The sequence below is a fragment of the Staurois parvus genome, unplaced genomic scaffold, assembly GCF_062004578.1.
Source record: "Staurois parvus isolate SC_StPar_1 unplaced genomic scaffold, SC_StPar_1.0 ptg000377l, whole genome shotgun sequence".
NCBI classification, from domain to species: Eukaryota; Metazoa; Chordata; class Amphibia; order Anura; family Ranidae; genus Staurois; species Staurois parvus.
In genome coordinates, this window is record NW_028318173.1 from 1,550,001 (window position 1) to 1,569,975 (window position 19,975).

A 19,975-nucleotide genomic window follows, 5' to 3' on the forward strand; every position below is an offset into this window, starting at 1 on the left:
GAAATATATTCAAAAAATATTCTTCCCAAATATATTGACATATATTTGAAATGCTACAATTTTGGCCGTATGCAATATATTTCAAAATATATTTCAAAATATATTTCAATATATATATATATATATATATATACTGCATGTTGAAATGCGTTTTTTATATATTATAAAATATATGAAAAATAATTTTAAAATATATATTTTTTAAATATATTCTTCAGATTTTTTTTTTTACATATACAAAAGTCATTTTAACATATATTTTTACATATATTTGTAAATGCATTCCAAACATTAGATTTGTATTTTTAAAGACATACAGTATATTTGAAATGTATTTATAAAAAATATTTTTCATATGTTTTGTAATAAAAATGCATTTCAACATGCAGTGTGTGTATATATATATATACACAGTATATATATATATATATATATATTTTTTTTTTTTTTTTTTTTTTAATTGAAATATATTTTGAAATATATTGAATATGGCCAAAATTGTAGCATTTCAAATATATTTTGCTTCCATGTGGGTGGTTTCTGAATAAACTGACCCTAGTATGTATGTGAGATAGGGACCTTCGAATTTTAAGCTCTGTTCCCATTAGTGCGACTTGTCATGCGACTTTTGGACACCTGCCTTGAGTTTGCACGTTCTCCCGTGGCTGTGTGGGTTTCTTCCCACACTCTAAAGACATGCTGATAGGTAAATTGTCCCTAGTATGTGTATGTATGAATGTGAGTTAGGGACCTTAAATTGTACACCCCTTGAGGGTCAGGGACTGATGTGAATGTACAATATATATGTAAATTGATGGAGTTATATAAGTACCTGAAATAAATATAAAATACAATTCCTGACCAAATTGCATGCTATTCTTTGCAGTGTGATTTGATCCTGCTCACTTTGTAAAGGCTCAAATCGCGACGCAAAGGTATCTGTTTTAGGTATTGGAGCATTTGCATGAGTCCAAGTACTGCTTGGTGTCGCCACTAATACTGGTATCGGGATTAGTGCAACTCTAACACAAACCAATTAATACACTCACCAGCCACTTTATTAGGTCCACCTTGCCAGTGCCAAGAAAATCTCCCCCACACCATGACATCATCACCACCAGCCTGAACAAGCCAGGATAGATCCACCACAGCATGACACCACCACCACTACCAGCCAAAACTGTTGCTACAAGGCAGGATGGATCCACCACACCATTCCACCACCACCTATAGCCTGAACATGGCAGGATAGATCCACCACACCATGACACCACTACCAGCCAGAACTGTTGATACAAGGCAGGATGGATCCACCACACCATGACACCACCACCATCAGCCTGAACATGGCAGGATAGATCCACCACACCATGACACCCCCACCACAACTACCAGCCAAAACTGTTGATACAAGGCAGGATGGATCCACCACACCATTCCACCACCACCTATAGCCTGAACATGGCAGGATAGATCCAACACACCATGACAGCACCACCACTAGCCAGAACTGTTGATGCAAGGCAGGATGGATCCACCACACCATGACACCACCACCACCAGCCTGAACATGGCAGGATAGATCCACCACACCATGACACCACCACCACAACTACCAGCCAAAACTGTTGCTACAAGGCAGGATGGATCCACCACACCATTCCACCACCACCTATAGCCTGAACATGGCAGGATAGATCCACCACACCATGACACCACCACCACTAGCCAGAACTGTTGATGCAAGGCAGGATGGATCCACCACACCATGACACCACCACCACCAGCCTGAACATAGCAGGATAGATCCACCACAGCATGACACCCCCACCACAACTACCAGCCAAAACTGTTGATACAAGGCAGGATGGATCCACCACACCATTCCACCACCACCTATAGCCTGAACATGGCAGGATAGATCCACCACACCATGACAGCACCACCACCAGCCAGAACTGTTGATGCAAGGCAGAATGGATCCACCACACCATGACACCACCACCACCAGCCTGAACAAGGCAGGATGGATCCACCACACCATGACACCACCACCACCAGCCTGAACAGTTGATACAAGGCAGGATGGATCCATGCTTTCATGTTGTTTACACCAACTTCTGACCCTACTATCTGAATGTTGCAGCTGAAATCCAGACTCATCAGACCAGGCCACATGTTTCCAATCTTCTATTGTCCAATTTTGGTGAGCCTGTGCGAATTGTAGCCTCCATTTCCTGTTCTTAGCTGACAGGAGTGGCCCCCGGTGTGGTCTTCTGCTACTGTAGGCCATCAGCTTCGAGATTGGACGTGTTGTGCCTTCAGGGAGGCTATTCTGCATACCATGGGTGTAACAAGTGGTTATTTTAGTTACTGTTGCCTTTCTATCATCTCCAACCAGTCTGCCCATTCTCCTCTGACCTCAACAAGGCATTTTCCTCCTCACAACTGCCACTCACTGGATATTTTCTCTTTTTCGGACCATCCTCTGTAAACCCTAGAGATGGTTGTGCGTGAAAATCCCAGTAGATCAGCAGTTTTTAAAATACTCAGACCAGCCTGTCTGGCACCAACAACCATGCCATGTTCAGAGTCACTTGCATCCCCTTTATTCCCCATCCTGATGCTCGGTTGGAACTTCAGCAAGTCGTCTTCACCACGTCTAGATGCCTAAATGCATGGAGTTGCTGCCATGTGATTGATTAACAATTTGTGTTACCAAGCAATTGAACTGGTGGACCTAATAAAGCGGCCAATGAGTGTACACTTATTGGGATTTGTTTTTTTTTTACCAAAGACATGTAGCAAACCACATTTAGGCCTAAATTTATTAAGAAATTTGATTTTTTTTTTAATTGGGTATGTGTTAGAACTGAAAATAAAAACTATTGTTTTTTTTTTATTTTTGGTCGTTTTATTCGTTTATATAATAAAAACTAAAAAATACCCCAGTGGTGATCAAATACCACCAAAAGAAAGCTCTATTGTCTAAGATATAAATTTAATTTGGATACAGCGCTGCATGACCACGCAATTGCCAGTTAAAGCAGCGCAGTGCAGAATTGCAAAAAAATGCCCTGGTCATGAAGGAGGTAAAACCTTCCGGAAGGCAAGCAGTTAATAAACATCTGGAGTGGTGGCAATGGCTGAAATCCCCAACAATGGTGAGAAGTAACATTCTAAAACAAAAGATAGGGATGAAACGACATGGAACTCCTGTGAAGATAGCTGAGCTTCGTTCTAATGTTGACAAAAGGCTGTTTATATACTTAGTAGCTGAGAAGACTTTACCAAGGTCATGCATCTGTTCCTTGACATCGATAAGCTGAACGCTGATGGTCTCCGGCTTCTGGTAGCTGTAAGAAGTCCCATCAGTTACCAAGTGAACCACCACAGCGGCAGCAACAACATGCTGAGAAAAATGGGCCTGTGTGGATTAAAAGATGAAAAACAGTTTAATATCATCGTAGAATTAGTAGAATTACACTATATTGCCAAAAGTATTGGACCACCTGCCTATCCACGCACATGACCTTTAATGGCCCCCCAGTCTTAGTCCGTAGGGTTCAATATTGAGTTGGTCCCGCCCTTTCCACGCACATGACCTTTAATGGCCCCCCAGTCTTAGTCCGTAGGGTTCAATATTGAGTTGGTCCCGCCCTTTCCATGCACATGACCTTTAATGGCCCCCCAGTCTTAGTCCGTAGGGTTCAATATTGAGTTGGCCCCACCTTTCCACGCACATGACCTTTAATGGCATCCCAGTCTTAGTCCGTAGGGTTCAATATTGAGTTGGCCCCGCCCTTTGCAGATATAACAGCTTCAACTCTTCTGGGAAGGCCATCCACAAGGTTTAGGAGGGTGTCTATGGGAAGGTTGGACCATTCTTCCAGAAGCACATTTGTCAGGTCAGGCACTGATGTCGGGGGAGGAGGCCTGGCTCGCAGTCTCCGCTCTAATTCATCCCAAAGGTGTTCTATGGGGTTGAGGTCAGGACTCTGTGCAGGCCAGTCAAGTTCCTCCACCCCAAACTGGCTCCTCCATGTCTTTATGGACCTTGCTTTGTACACTGGTGCACAGTCATGTTGGAACAGGAAGGGGCCATCCCCAAACTGTTCCTACAAAGTTGGGAGGATGAAATTGTCCAAAATGTCGCCTTAAGAGTTCCCTTCACTGGAACTAGGGGGGCAAGCCCAACCCCTGAAAAACAACCCCACACCATAATCCCCCTCCACCAAACTTTACACTTGGCACAATGCAGTCAGGCAAGTACCGTTCTCCTGGGCACCGCCAGACCTAGACACGTCCATCGGATTGCCAGATAGAAAAAGGTGACTGGTCACTGCAGAGAACACGTCTCCACTGCTCTAGAGTCCAGTGGTGGCGTGCTTTACACCACGGCATCCGTGGGGATGTAAGGCTTGGATGCAGCTGCTCGGCCATGGAAACCCATTCCATGAAGCTCTGTTGTTGGGCTCATCTGAAGGCCACACCAAGTTTGGAGGTCTTTAGCTATTGACTCTACAGACAGTTGCTGACATCAGCGCACTGTGCGCTTCAGCATGCGCTGACCCCGCCCTGTCATGTGACATGGCCTACCACTTGGTGGCTGAGTTGCTGTTGTTCCCAGTTCCTTCCACTTTGTTATAATTCCACTAACAGTTGAGCGTGGAATATTTAGTAGTCAGGAAATGTCACGGATGGACTTATTGCACAGGTGACCACCTATCACGGGACCACGCTTGGAGTCACTGAGCTCCTGAGAGCGACCCATTCTTTCACCAATGTTTGTAGAAGCAGTCTGCATGTCTAGGGGCTTGATTGTATACACCTGTGTCCATGGAGGGGATTGGAACACCTGAATCACATGATTGGGAGGGCGGGGCCAATACTTTTGGCAATATAGTGTATGTTTTGAAGCCATACCATAATGTTAAAGCGTAGCTAAACCCAAAACATAATCTTTCATGTAGGTTACCAGTCCTTTTTTTAAGCTTTTTTCTTTATTTGTACCCCATGAGCCTTCAAATGATAGACTTTCTGTTCCTGGGTGGTTACGCTCACTTCTTCACTGTATCTTTGGAGGGCGCTATGATTGCCATCTTAGCTGGACTTTAAACATGTTCTGTCCCACTTTTTGAATTTTTTATATCTTGTATTGAACTGCATGTCATTATCATTTTATTATTATTTATTTAGAGGAGACTTTCGGACATTTTTGGTATCTTCTTTTGTCCTCTCCTCCTGTTTACTCCTAGCTAGACCCTCCCCATTTCTTCCACGTTCCCTCAGTCAGTGTTAATTATTCACAGAGATTGGGGATAGGAAAGCCATTGCCTTCTTACGCTTCAAAACTGGAAAATCATCATCTGTAATGTAATTTGATAGAGTAAAACTGTGCTGGATTCAACTCCGGTATTTTATAGAAGAGTAAAAGTGGAGTTCCAGTGCAAATGTTAAAAAATTTAAGTCAGCAGCTACAAAAACTGTAGCTGCTGAATTTAAAAAAATGGACACTGACCTGTCCCTCGATCCCGAGGTGCCCCATCATTGGTGTCAGTGGGAGGAATAGTGCCCCATCATTGGTGTCAGTGGGAGGAATAGTGTCCCATCATTGGTGTCAGTGGGAGGAATAGTGTCCCATCATTGGTGTCAGTGGGAGGAATAGTGTCCCATCATTGGTATCAGTGGGAGGAATTATTATTATTATACAGTATTTATAAAGCGCCAATAGTTTGCTCAGTGCTGTACATTACAAAGGGGGACAGAACATGTGACAGAACAATACCAATACAATGCAAAACATGAGGGGATCGAGGGCCCTGCTCTTTCGAGCTTACAATCTAGGAGGGAGGGGGTGGTGGCACAGGAGGAGATAGCTGTGGGGGATGGAGTGGTAGGAAGAGTGGAGGAGGTTGGCAAGTTAGTAGGGGGTGGGGTAGGCTTCCCTGAAGAGATGGGTTTTCAGGGTGCGCCTAAAGGAGAGGAGAGTAGGCGATAATCTGATGGGTTGGGGCAGGGAGTTCCAGAGGATGGGTGACACCCTGGAGAAGTCCTGGAGGTGGGCATGGGAGGAGGAGACCAGGGAACTAGAGAGAAGGAGGTCTTGTGAGGAGCGGAGTGTGCGTGCTGGGCAGTACTTGGATATTAGGTCAGTGATGTAGTTCGGGGCAGTATGGTGGACGGCTTTGTACGTCAGTGTTAGGATTTTGAATTTGATCCGTTGCGCAATCGGAAGCCAGTGGAGGGATTGGCAGAGGGGGGTGGCGGAGATGGAGCGGTTGGAAAGGTGAATGAGTCTGGCAGCCGTATTCAGGATCAACTGAACAGGGATAGCCAGCGGCGAGGCAGGCCAGTGAGGAGGGAGTTGCAGTAGTTGAGTCGTGATATGATGAGGGAGTGGATGAGCTGTTTAGTGGTTTCTGGGGTTAGGAACGTGTGGATTTTGGCGATGTTGCGGAGGTGGAGTCTGCACGAGTTTGTTAAAGATTGGACTTGGGGCTGGAAGGATAGGTTGGAGTCCAGAATGACACCAAGTACTCTGGCCTGCAGGGCGGGTTTGATGGTGGAGTTGTTGGACATGATGGAGAAGTCAATGGGGGGTGGTGTCCGGGCTGGGGGGAAGACAAGAAACTCGGTTTTGGAGAGGTTCAGTTTAAGGAAGTGGAGCGACATCCAGTCTATGTCGCTCAGTAGGTGTGTGATTTGGGCGGAGACCGAGGGGGTGAGGTGGGGAGTTGAGAGATAGATTTGTGTGTCGTCGGCATAGAGGTGGTAGTTGAAGCCGTGAGAGTGTATGAGTTGGCCAAGGGAGGAGGTGTAGATGGAGAAGAGAAGGGGCCCGAGGACAGAGCCTTGAGGGACCCCAACAGAGAGGGGGAGTGAGGGGGAGGTGGTAGCATTATAGGTAATGCTTAAAGAGCGTTGTGACAGGTAGGATGAGAGCCAGGAGAGAGCAGAATCTCTGAGGCCGAGGGAGTGTAGTTTTTTGAGCAGGAGGGGGTGGTCGACTGTGTCGAAGGCCGCAGAGAGGTCAAGGAGTAGGAGCACTGTATAGTGGCCATTAGCTTTGGCGGTTAGCAGGTCGTTGGAGAGTTTGAGTAAGGCAGTTTCGGTGGAGTGTAGGGGACGGAAGCCGGACTGTAGGGGATCGAGGAGGTTGTTGTCGTTGAGGTGAGAGCATAGGCGGATATAGACTAGGCGCTCGAGGAATAGTGCCCCATCATTGGTGTCAGTGGGAGGAATAGTGCCCCATCATTGGTATCAGTGGGAGGAATATTGTCCCATCATTGGTGTCAGTGGGAGGAATAGTGCCCCATCATTGGTGTCAGTGGGAGGAATAGTGCCCCATCATTGGTGTCAGTGGGAGGAATAGTGCCCCATAATTGGTATCAGTGGGAGGAATAGTGCCCCATCATTGGTATTAGTGGTAGGAATAGTGCCCCATCATTGGTATCAGTGGGAGGAATAGTGTCCCATCATTGGTATCAGTGGGAGGAATAGTGCCCCATCATTGGTGTCAGTGGGAGGAATTATGCCCCATCATTGGTATCAGTGGGAGGAATAGCGCCCCATCATTGGTGTCAGTGGGAGGAATAATGCCCCATCATTAGTATCATTGGGAGGAATAGTGCCCCATCATTGGTGTCAGTGGTAGGAATAGTGCCCCATCATTGGTATCAGTGGGAGGAATAGTGCCCCATCATTGGTGTCAGTGGTAGGAATAGTGTCCCATCGTTGGTGTCAGTGAGAGGAATTGTGCCCTATCATTGGTATCAGTGGGAGGAATAGTGTCCCATCACTGGTGTCAATGGGAGGAATAGTGCCCCATCATTGGTGTCAGTGGGAGGAATAGTGTCCCATCATTGGTATCAGTGGGAGGAATAATGCCCCATCATTGGTATCAGTGGGAGGAATAGTGTCCCATCGTTGGTGTCAGTGAGAGGAATAATGCCCCATCATTGGTGTCAGTGGGAGGAATAGTCCCCCATCATTGGTGTCAGTGGGAGGAATAGTGCCCCATCATTGGTGTCAGTGGGAGGAATAGTGCCCCATCATTGGTATCAGTGGGAGGAATAGTGTCCCATCACTGGTGTCAATGGGAGGAATAGTGCCCCATCATTGGTGTCAGTGGGAGGAATAGTGTCCCATCATTGGTATCAGTGGGAGGAATAGTGCCCCATCATTGGTGTCAGTGGGAGGAATAGTGCCCCATCATTGGTATCAGTGGGAGGAATAGTGCCCCATCATTGGTATCAGTGGGAGGAATAGTGTCCCATCATTGGTATCAGTGGGAGGAATAGTGTCCCATCATTGGTATCAGTGGGATGAATAGTGCCCCATCATTGGTGTCAGTGGGAGGAATAGTGCCCCATCATTGGTATCAGTGGCAGGAATAGTGTCCCATCATTGGTATCAGTGGGAGGAATAGTGCTCCATCATTGGTATCAGTGGGAGGAATAGTGCCCCATCATTGGTATCAGTGGGAGGAATAGTGCCCCATCATTGGTATCAGTGGGAGGAATAATGCCCCATCATTGGTATCAGTGGGAGGAATAGTGTCCCATCGTTGGTGTCAGTGAGAGGAATAATGCCCCATCATTGGTGTCAGTGGGAGGAATAGTCCCCCATCATTGGTGTCAGTGGGAGGAATAGTGACCCATCATTAGTGTCAGTGGGAGGAATAGTGACCCATTGTTGATGTCAGTGGCAGGAACTATGCCCCTAGAGCCACAGTTTGTAAACTGTTGGTTTAGAGTACTACCAAAATTGTGGCACACATATTACCAATCCTGTTTGAACCACTTCATCTGGTTGAACCTTAAAGTGTTACTAAACCCCGGACCCTGCATTCACTATATCTGGTCTCCAGGTCCCACAGTACACACAACATGGAAATGCAATTATTTTCATAAATATAAACTGCTAAATACCTTTTCTCATCAGCAGTTATAGCAGTCTTGTGACTTCAGCAGAGCACTGGTTAAAGCTTGCAGCAGAAGTTTTCATTCTCCTCTAGGAGGATGCAGGACCCCTGACTTCTGTCTGGAGAGTGCTGATTGGCCCTGTGCTGATCACATGCACTCTCCCAAGGAAAAAAAGAAACTCTCTAGCAATACACACCATACTGAGCATGTGAAGCTTCCCCCCCGAGCATCTGTTCTATCAGGAGATATTTAGGAGACACTGGAAGAAGGGGAGGATCGGAGAAGAGATGATCAAACATCCTTTATTTTGTGGAGGATTAACCCCTTAGGTTCCACAGTGAGTATAACAAGCATGCTTTACTGCATATACAGATTGATTGTACTGCTGTGGGTTTAGTAACACTTTAAACCTAAAATTTAATTTTACCCAATGTTCCCCTATAGCAGGGGTCTTCAAACTTTCCAAGCAAAGGGCCAGTTTACTCTCCTTTAGGCTTTATGGAGTCTGGACTAGGGGTGGACTGACCATTTGGGCACTGCCCGAGGGCCCAGGGTCAGTAGGGGGCCCCATGAGATGCCCCTAGTACTTTTCTTGGGCTTTTTTGGGTGTAGTTTGAGTGTGGGTGAGGATGCAGGGGCCCCATGATCCCCTATTGCCCGGGGGGCCCCTTGAGTTGTCAGTCCACCCCTGGTCCAGGCTGTGGCCAGTGGGAGTAGAAAATGCCCCCGGTATTAATTCCCCATCATTGGTGTCAGTAGGGGGGAACAGTGCCCCATCACTGGTGTCAGTAGGGGGAACAGTGCCCCATCATTGGTGTCAGTAGGGGGAACAGTGCTCCATCATTGGTGCCAGTGGGAGGAATAGTGCCCCATCATTGGTGTCAGTGGGAGGAATAGTGCCCCATCATTGGTGTCAGTGGGAGGAATAGTGCCCCATCATTGGTGTCAGTAGGGGGAACAGTGCCCCATCACTTGTGTCAGTAGGGGGAACAGTGCCCCATCACTGGTGTCAGTAGGGGGAACAGTTCCCCATCATTGGTGTCAGTAGGGGGAACAGTGCCCCATCATTGGTGCCATTGGGAGGAATAGTGCCCCATCATTGGTGTCAGTGGGAGGAATAGTGCCCCATCATTGGTGTCAGTGGGAGGAATAGTGCCCCATCATTGGTGTCAGTGGGAAGAATAGTGCCCTATCATTGGTGTCAGTAGGGGGAACAGTGCCCCATCACTTGTGTCAGTGGGAGGAATAGTGCCCCATCATTGGTATCAGTGGGAGGAATAGTGCCCCATCATTGGTATCAGTGGGAGGAATAGTGCCCCATCATTGGTATCAGTGGGAGGAATAGTCCCCCATCATTGGTGTCAGTGGGAGGAATAGTGCCCCATCATTGGTATCAGTGGGAGGAATAGTGCCCCATCATTGGTATCAGTGGGAGGAATAGTCCCCCATCATTGGTGTCAGTGGGAGGAATAGTGCCCCATCATTGGTGTCAGTGGGAGGAATAGTGCCCCCTCATTGGTATCAGTGGGAGGAATAGTGCCCCATCATTGGTGTCAGTAGGGGGAACAGTGCCCCATCACTGGTGTCAGTTGGTGGAATGGTGCCCCAAGGGCTGGATAAGGGCAAGCAAAAGGCCACATCTGGCTTTTGGGCCACAGTTTTGGAGACAACTGGTCTTAGATACTATCAGGCAGTCCAGATTGCCCAATTACCAAAGTATCACACTTCCTATGAAGTTCTAAAATACATAACGTCCTCCAGCTATTACCAAGGACAGGGCAGATCTTCCAATAGTAGCACTTGTTTGAAGCACTAGCTCTGGTGACAACTATCTAAGAAGTTAGAGGAGATCCCTCTCCAATAGGCCACAGATGGCAACAAAAAATAAAAGTGGCAGGGGTTTTAACCCATCCCTCCTAAATGCAAAATGAAATTTCGAAGGTGGTTTTAGATATATTTGTGTTAAATACTTCATTGACGTCACTTACCTTTAACCAGAAATTCATTGCATCTGGCATGGCCTTGCATGGATACCAAGCATATTGGGACACGGTTTTACTTAATTTCAACACTTTGGTTTGGCAAACCTGGAAAATAAGTGGCTGTCAATTATAAGTTCAACAACAAAAAAAGAATACATATTCAATTTATAAAAATGAATGGGATTATCCATGATACATCAGGATTGTTAATATCTTGTGAAGGCAACATTGACTATTATTATTATGTCCCATAATACACAGCTCAAAAAAATGAAAGGCAGACTTTGTAATCCAAGTCTAGCATCAAGTCGATGAAACTCCTGGGATATTGATCTGGTCAGGTAAGTCGCAGAGAGGGGGATGGTAATCAGTTTCAGCTGCTTTGGTGTTAATGAAAGTAACAACAGGTGCACTAAATGGGCAACAATGAGACGACCCCTAAAACAGGAATGACATTTTTTTCCCTACTCTTCTTTTCTGACTGCTTTTCACTAGTTTTGCATTTGACTAGGGTCAGTGTCACTACTGGTAGCATGAGGCCATACCTGGACCCTACAGAGGCTGCACAGGCAGTCCAACTCCTCCAGGATGGCACATCAATACGTGCCATTGCCAGAAGGTTTGCTGTGTCTCCCAGCACAGTCTCAAGAGCATGGAGGAGATTCCAGGAGACAGGCAGTTACTCTAGGAGAGCTGGACAGGGCTGCTGACCTCCAGCAGGCCACTGGTGTGAATGTCTCTGACCAAACAATCAGAAACAGACTGCATGAGGGTGGCCTGAGGGCCCAAAATCCTCTAGTGGGCCCTGTGCTCACTGCATCATAGAGCTTGATTGGCATTTGCCATTGAACCCCAGAATTGGCAGGTCCTCCACTGGCACCCTGTGCTTTTCATAGATGAGAGCAGGTTCACCCTGAGCACATGTGACAGACATGAAAGGGTCTGGAGAAGCCGTGGAGAACGTTCTGCTGCTTGTAACATGGTTCAGCATGACCGTTTTGGTGGTGGGTCAGTGATGGTCTGGGAAGACATATCCATGGAGGGACGCACAGACCTCTAAGGGCTAGACAATGGCACCCTGACTGACATTAGGTATCGGGATGAAATCCTTGGACCCATTGTCAGACCCTATGCTGATGCAGCGGGTCCTGGGTTCCTCTTGGTGCACGACAATGCCCGGCCTCATGTGGGGAGAGTATACAGGCAGTTCCTGGAGGATGAAGGAATTGATACCATTGAATGGCCTCCACGCTCGCCTGACCTAAATTCAATAGAACACCTCTGGAACATTATGTTTTGGTCCAACCAACGCCACCAGGTTGCACCTCAGACTGTCCAGGAACATCCTCATGTTTGTAACACATTACCCAGTCCATATCAGTATAGATATCCAGCAGTATTTTTCCCCCTTGAGATCTGATGGGTTTTCAAAGTGTTCCTTTCATTTTTTTGAACAGTGTAGATCTATGTGGTTGAAAGCATATTGCCTTTTGTCTACTTGTCTCAGTACAAATAATCTCGTAAATGTTTTTAATAAGTGTGAAATTTCTATTTGTTCCCTTGTCACAGGGAGCATGTAACATTCCATAACATACAACCCTAAGAGGAAATTGCCTTATGGACATTCAACCAGAAGAGTTTGAGAACATTTGACCAATAGAGAAAATAGCCCGACACTATAGGCCAGGGGTGGGCAACTGTGGCCCTCCAGCTGTTGTAGAACTACAATTCCCAAGAGGCATTGCAAAACTGACAGTTACAAGCATGACTCCCAAAGTCAGAGGCATGATGGGACTTGCAGTTCACCAAAAGCTGGAGGGCCACAGTTGCCCACCCAAGCTATAGGCTAATAATATTTTACAAAAGAGGAAATAATACGATGGAGACCTATGCACTGTGTACGTGTATGGAGATTTCCACGCTCTCCAGGGATGAGCTACAGGTTTATCTGTTGTTCGGGTTTCGGCAAGCAACTCAACTAACTAATGGGTGTTCAGCTGAGCCAAACCTCTAGATGCAGAAGAAAGTGAAACTTTTAGCAGCAGAATTACTAGCACTGCTAAATGTGACAGCCTTCTGCTCTGGGCTCCTGGTTTTTGGGGATCCAGTACCTACCAGCATATCAGTATGATCATTACTTCACATTCTCTACAGTGTCCACAACACCAAATACTCTGCACAATCCAACTCTTCCTGCAGTATCTACCCTAGCTTCTATCAGATCCTTCCTCATGATGTCTGACAATGTTCCCCTGTCCACACCACATGTCCTGCCACTTCCTCACTAGGAGTTTTGGCAGGTTACCTTCTCCCTCTGCCATGTCAGCATTATATTATCAGTTGGTTGTTCTCCTCACTATGTTCACTTGAATATCTCCTCCTGATCCACACCACATTCTCTAGCACTATGTTTTCTGGCAGATCTCCCCTGATGTTCCACACTATGTTCTACCCCTACTGTCCACACTATGTTCTCTGGCAGCTATCTCCTCACTATCCACACTATGTTCTCTGGCAGATCTCCTCTGATGTTCCACACTATGTTCTACCCCTACTGTCCACACTATGTTCTCTGGCAGCTATCTCCTCACTATCCACACTATGTTCTCTGGCAGATCTCCTCTGATGTTCCACACTATGTTCTACCCCTACTGTCCACACTATGTTCTCTGACAGCTATCTCCTCATTATCCACACTATGTTCTCCGGCAGCTATCTCCTCACTATCCACACTATGTTCTCTGGCAGATCTCCTCTGATGTTCCACACTATGTTCTACCCCTACTGTCCACACTATGTTCTCTGACAGCTATCTCCTCATTATCCACACTATGTTCTCTGGCAGCTCTCCGCCCCATGTCTGCTTAATATTCTCTGGCAGGTCTCCCCCCATTGTCCACACTATGTTCTCTGGCAGCTCTCCCCCCACATCCACACTATGTACTCTGGCAGCTCTCTCCTATTGGACATACTATGTTCTCTAGCAGCTCTCCCCCCGTGGTCCACACTATGTTCTCTGGCAGCTCTTCGCCCCATGTCTACATTATATTCTCTGGCAGCTCTCCCCCCCATTTTCCACACTATGTTCTCTGGCAGCTCCCCCCTTTCCCATGTCTACACTATAATCTCTGGCAGTTTTCCCTCCACTGTCCACACTATGCACTCTGGCAGCTCTCTCCTATTGGCCACACTATGTTCTCTAGTAGTTCTCCCCCCATGGTCCACATTATGTACTCTGGCAGCTCTCTCCTATTGGGCACACTATGTTCTCTAGCAGCTCTTCCCCCGTGGTCCACACTATGTTCTCTGGCAGCTTTTCACCCCATGTCTACATTATATTCTCTGGCAGCTCTCCTCCCCCATTTTCTACACTATGTTCTCTGGCAGCTCCCCCCCCTTCCCATGTCTACACTTTATTCTCTGGCAGCTTTCCCTCCACTGTCCACACTATGCACTCTGGCAGCTCTCTCCTATTGGCCACACTATGTTCTCTAGCAGCTCTCCCCCCATGATCCACATTATGTTCTCTGGCAGATTTTTCTACCCACTGTCCACAATATGTTCTTTGACAGCTCTCCCCTGATGGTCCACACTATGTTCTCTGGCAGCTCTCTCCCTACTGTCTACACTATGTTTTATATCTTGGCAGCTCTCCCCACATGGTCCACACTATATCCACTGGCAGCTCTATCCTCACTTTCCACATTATGTTCTCTGCTGGCTTCTTCCCATGGTCCACACAATGTTCTCCGGCAGCTCTCCTCCTACTGTCTTCACTTTGTTTTATGTCCTGGCAGCTCTCCCCACATGGTCCACACTATGTCCACTGGTAGCTCTCTCCTCACTTTCCCCATTATATTCTCTGCCAGATTCTCCCCATGGTCCACACAATGTTCTCTGGTAGCTCTCCTGCTACTGTCTACACTATGTTTTATGTCCTGGCAGCTCTCCCCACATGGTCCACACTATGTCCACTGGCAGCTCTCTCCTCACTTTCCACATTATGTTCTCTGCCGGCTTCTCCCCATGGTCCGCACAATGTTCTCTGGCAGCTCTTTCCACCCACTATCCACACTATATTCTCTGTCAGCTCTCCCCGCACTTTTCACACTATGCTCTCTGGTTGCTCTCTCCCAACATGGTCCACACTATGTCCTCTGTCAGCCCTAAACTCATATGTCCACACTATGTTCTTTGGCAGCTCTCCCTCCATGGTCCATACTATATTCTCTGGCAGCTCTCCTCCACTGTCCACACTATATTCTCTGGCAGCTCTTCCCCCCATGGCCCAAACAATGGTCTCTGGCATAACCAAAAAGGTTATCTAGCTGCTCAAAAGGTGGTTTTCTATCTTGTGAAGAAAGCTTTCTTGTAATATTTGTCAGAGCGAAAATTCTCTTTTAAAAAAACTACGTATTTTTTAGTACATCTATGTAATAAAGCTTATATTCCTTTTATACAAATGTTTCCTTAGGTATATGTGTAATGTTTCAGTTGCTGCAATAAAGTCCCATTGTGGGGTCTTTCTGCATATATCCCCATGGTCCACACAATGTTCTCTGGCAGCTCTCTCCTCCCACCATACACACTATATTCTCTGGCAACTCTCCCCCGATGGTCATCACTATGTTCTCTGGTTGCTCTCTCCCCTCATGGTCCATACTATGTCCTCTGTCAGCCCTCCACCCATATGTCCACACTATATTCTCTGGCAGCTCTCCCTCCATGGTACATACTATATTCTCTGGCAGCTCTCCTCCGCTGTCCACACTATATTCTCTGGCAGCTCTCCCCCCATGGTCCACACTATGGTCTCTGGAAGCTCTCCCTCCACTTCTGCACTATGTTTTCTGGCAGATCTCCCCCTACTGTCTACACTATGTTTGCTGGCACCCCCCATGATCAATATTATGTCCTGGCAGCTCTCCCCCTACTGTCTACACTATGTTTGCTGGCACCCCCCATGATCAATATTATGTCCTGGCAACTCTCCCAACATGGCTCACAGTATGTTCACTGGCAGCTCTCTCCTCACTTTCCACACTATGTTCTCTACCGACTTCTCCCTACGATCCACACAATGTTCTCTGGCAACTCTCCCCTGGTGGTCCACACTATGTCCTCTGTCAGCCCTAAACCCATAAGTCCACACTATGTTCTCTGGCAGCTCTCCCTCCATGGTCCATACTATATTCTCTGGCAGCTCTCCTCCACTGTCCACACTATGTTCTCTGGCAGTTCTCCCCCCATGGTCCACATTATGTTCTCTAGATGCTCTCCCCCTCTTGTTCACACAACTCTCTGGCAGCTCATGGCCCACTTTCCACACTATTTTCACTGGTAGCCCCCCTTCCTCCACTGTCCACACTATATTTTTTGACAGCTCCCCTGTTCTCTGGCACCAGTTTCCTCACTGTCCAACCTATGGTCTCTTAACCCTCTCCCCCCACTGCACCAAAATTTTATTTGCCAGTTATCCCCCCACCCCACTATCCCCACTACATTATCTGGCAGCTGAAATACCATGCATGCTATGTATTATATTTTGTGTGCAGTTGTTTAGTAATCAGGTGCATTCATATTCTTACAGCATACTAAATAAAAATGTTTTCACTTCAATCATCCAATAACGCAAGGGCCTTTTTTATTTCCCTGCAGGTGATTGGGTGTTCAAAGTAAACATAGCTTTACCTTACTAAGTTCAGTGATCATTTTGCACTCCATTACTATATCAATGCCATCATCTCTGCCCGTTTTTACACTCATTGCATGACAATTCCAATGTTACAAAAAGATTTGCCTCTCATTCTTTATACCCGTGAAACAAATTTCACTGTGTCCCTAAAGCTGGTGTTGAGATAGAAATTAAATGGCGTCAATTTAACTCCACTTTTTTTATTTTTTCAATATGAACGGTGCAAAATTCGACTAACTCTTTCCATCAAACCATTGGTTTTTTTTTTACTGTCATCTAAAGAGAGCAAAACAATTTTTAATACTATGAAACTTCTCTAGAGTTTAGATCAAACCTTTGACCATTTCAGTCTCATATTTTTAATGCCACCATGGTGATAGTATAGCCAACTCCCTACACATAGACATACTTGTCCAGCAAAGAGTTCCACCAACCAAGATACTATATTATAGGGAAAAAAGTAGTCCACTCATCTCCCTTTTGGCCAGTGAAGACACCTATTACTCTTTTTAAACAATAGGGGTGAGGAGGGCTGAAGAAGAAGGCTTCACAGCTACCATGAGAGACCTTGTTTCTACTACCTGAATGTTACGGTTAGTGTTGCCTCCATCTCCATGTTTAAGCTCTATTTAGATGAAATTGGAGAGAGGAAGGAGCTCAGCAGGGGGTGATTGCCTATTTTGTGTTATAAAGGTACTCAATTCCAAAGATGGGCTGCCTTACTAGTCAATAGGAATGTGTAGGAGGTAGGGAGGTATGAACAAATTTCACTTGGAAGTGCCAATTGAGGGTGCCAAAGGCTTCCTTACCAGAATGGCCAGCCATTCAGCCATAACCCAGCTTTCTTTTATGCTGCTGCAGGTAAATGCAGGCACCAGGGCTGGGCTGATAGTGAGGAGCACTGGTGAGAGAGGGGTGCAGCTGGGGTGGGAGTTTCTTTGTCCTCTCCATTATCCAGGTCACAAAATAAACTTTGCAAGACCAGACCTACAGAGCTTCATTGTCAGCCTGACAGCGGAGCCTGCTATGTAGCACTGACAGCAGTTCTTGATACACAGAGCACAAAGAACTGGCTTTCAAAGTTTTTGTTTTTGTTTTATATAAAAATGTAACATCTTTCAAACTCCTATTTAACCCTGGTTAGTTTTCATCAACCCTTTTTTTTTCAAATGTTTCCCTTTTTTTGTTACAGTTTGTTGGAAGCATTTATAATTTGCATTAGTTCAATGCCTTGGCCCTGTTGACATAATTTTGGAACCCATAGAAAAGAAACAAATCACAGAATAACATTTTCACTTTGAATGAATTATTAGTTAATTAAACTAGGGTCCATAACCATGGAGTCATTGGACAAAAGCAGTCATTGTGTTGCGTTGGCCACTGTATGTGAGGATGTTCAAACACAATCCATCATTGCTGGGAGTTGGGAAGGGGGCACTTTGGCATCTTTATTTTAGGTGAAAGAGGATGTTGTCCCACCACTGGCAAGCATAGTCTAGAGCAGCCATTCTCAACTGGAATTAAATGGAACCTAAGGCTTCCTCCATGGGTTGCTAGGGGTTCCTTGAGCTCTGGCTGGTTGACCTTCCATTTGATGATGCTTGCATATTTCCAGGACCATACCACTTGGCAGAGCCAATGGTAGGGCATAGATGATATTTTTTGCTATCTGTAAGGGTGACATTGTGAAAACCACTGAAAATGAGTCACTCTTTCCACTGGCCACCAATATAAGGGGCATTCTTCCCACTGACTACCAATGTAAGGGGCATGGTTTCTACTAAACACCTGTGTGAGGAGCATTCTTCTTACTGATCACTAATGTAAGAGGCATTTTTCCTACTGACCATCAATATTAGGACATTCTTCCCAATGACCACCAATGTAAGGAGCATTCTTCCTACTGACCACCAATTTAAAGGGCATTCTTCTCACAGACCTTCAATGTAAGGGGCATTCTACCCACTGACCACCAATGTAAGGAGCATTCTTCCCACTGACTACCAATGTAAGGAGCATTCTTCCCACTGACCATCAATGAAAGGGACACTCTTCCCAATGACCACCAATGCAAGGAGAATTCCTCCCGCTGACTACCAATGCAAGAAGCATTCTTCCCACTGACCATCAATGAAAGGGACACTCTTCCCAATGACCACCAATGTAAGGGGCATTCTTCCCCCTGAGCACCAATGTAAGGGGAATTCTTCCCCCTGACCACCAATGTAAGGAGCATTCTTCCCACTGATCACCAATGTAAGGGACATTCTTCCCAATGACCACCAATGTAAAGGGGCATTCTTCCCACTGACTACCAATATAAGGGACATTCTTCCAACTGACCCCCAATGTAAGGAACATTCTTCCCAATGACTACCAATGTAAGGGGCATTCTTCCCACTGATCACCAATGTAAGGGACATTCTTCCCACTGACCACCAATGTAAGGAGCATTCTTCCCACTGATCACCAATGTAAGGGACATTCTTCCCACTGATCACCAATGTAAGGGACATTCTTCCCACTGACTACCAATATAAGGGACATTCTTCCAACTGACCCCCAATGTAAGGGACAATCTTCCCAAAGACTACCAATGTAAGGGGCATTCTTCTCACTGACCACGAATGTAAGGGGCATTCTTTCCAATGACCACCAATATAAGGAATATTTTTCCCAATGAACACCAAGGTAAGGGGCATTTTCTCCACTGATCACCAATGAATTGGTGTTTTCAAGGGGACGCTGAGACCCGAAAGTTATTTCAAGGATTCCTCTGTTGATAAAAGCTGGTCTAAAGAGTCTTTTTAATGGGAAAATATGGAGGACATCTACATTGATATTTATCTTCCTGTGACTTACAAAAGGAAAATTTTTAATTTTTTTCTCTCAGCTAACCTTAAATGACTATGAAAAATACATTGGACTGTTTTAATATTAACATTTTCAAAGAACAAGACAAGAATCAAACATCCTTTGACAAAGTTAGTGACTAGCACAATTTCCTGCTATTAGATTTTCACAACTTTTGTTTCTGTCAGAATCTGCCCTTTAATATGGGTCCCAAGTGAGGCTTATTAAAGAGTTTTGCAAACCTGCATATCTTAGTTTTCCCTTTATTTTTTGTCACTGTACAGGGCTCAGCATACAAAAAATCTTTGCCCCTATTTATGCATGGATGGTGGTTCATCCATAAGACAGAAAGATTTTCCTTTTCATTCTCACTTCATTAAAGGGTTGTTGCTACAACACAACAAGCTCAACAGCTAACCTGCAGTTGACAAAACACTCTAGATTCCTTAGTTAGTTGTCCATGGGATTTGTATATGGGGACTGAAGGGAAACTTTGAATAAAAGGGCTCCATTGCTCT

The 19,975-nt window shown here is 45.8% G+C and overlaps 1 protein-coding gene across 1 annotated transcript in view; it reads right to left on the reverse strand.

Moving 5' to 3' along the window:
- The window catches only part of PAPPA (pappalysin 1), a 396,585-nt gene that overhangs the window by 74,942 nt on the left and 301,668 nt on the right, over positions 1-19,975 (reverse strand). Inside the window, exons 11-12 of the mRNA XM_089685526.1 lie at positions 10,916-11,014; positions 3,292-3,427 (exon numbers count right to left, since the gene is read on the reverse strand). Of these exons, the coding sequence (XP_089541652.1) occupies positions 3,292-3,427; positions 10,916-11,014 (235 nt within the window). The remainder of the gene's footprint in view (positions 1-3,291; positions 3,428-10,915; positions 11,015-19,975) is intronic.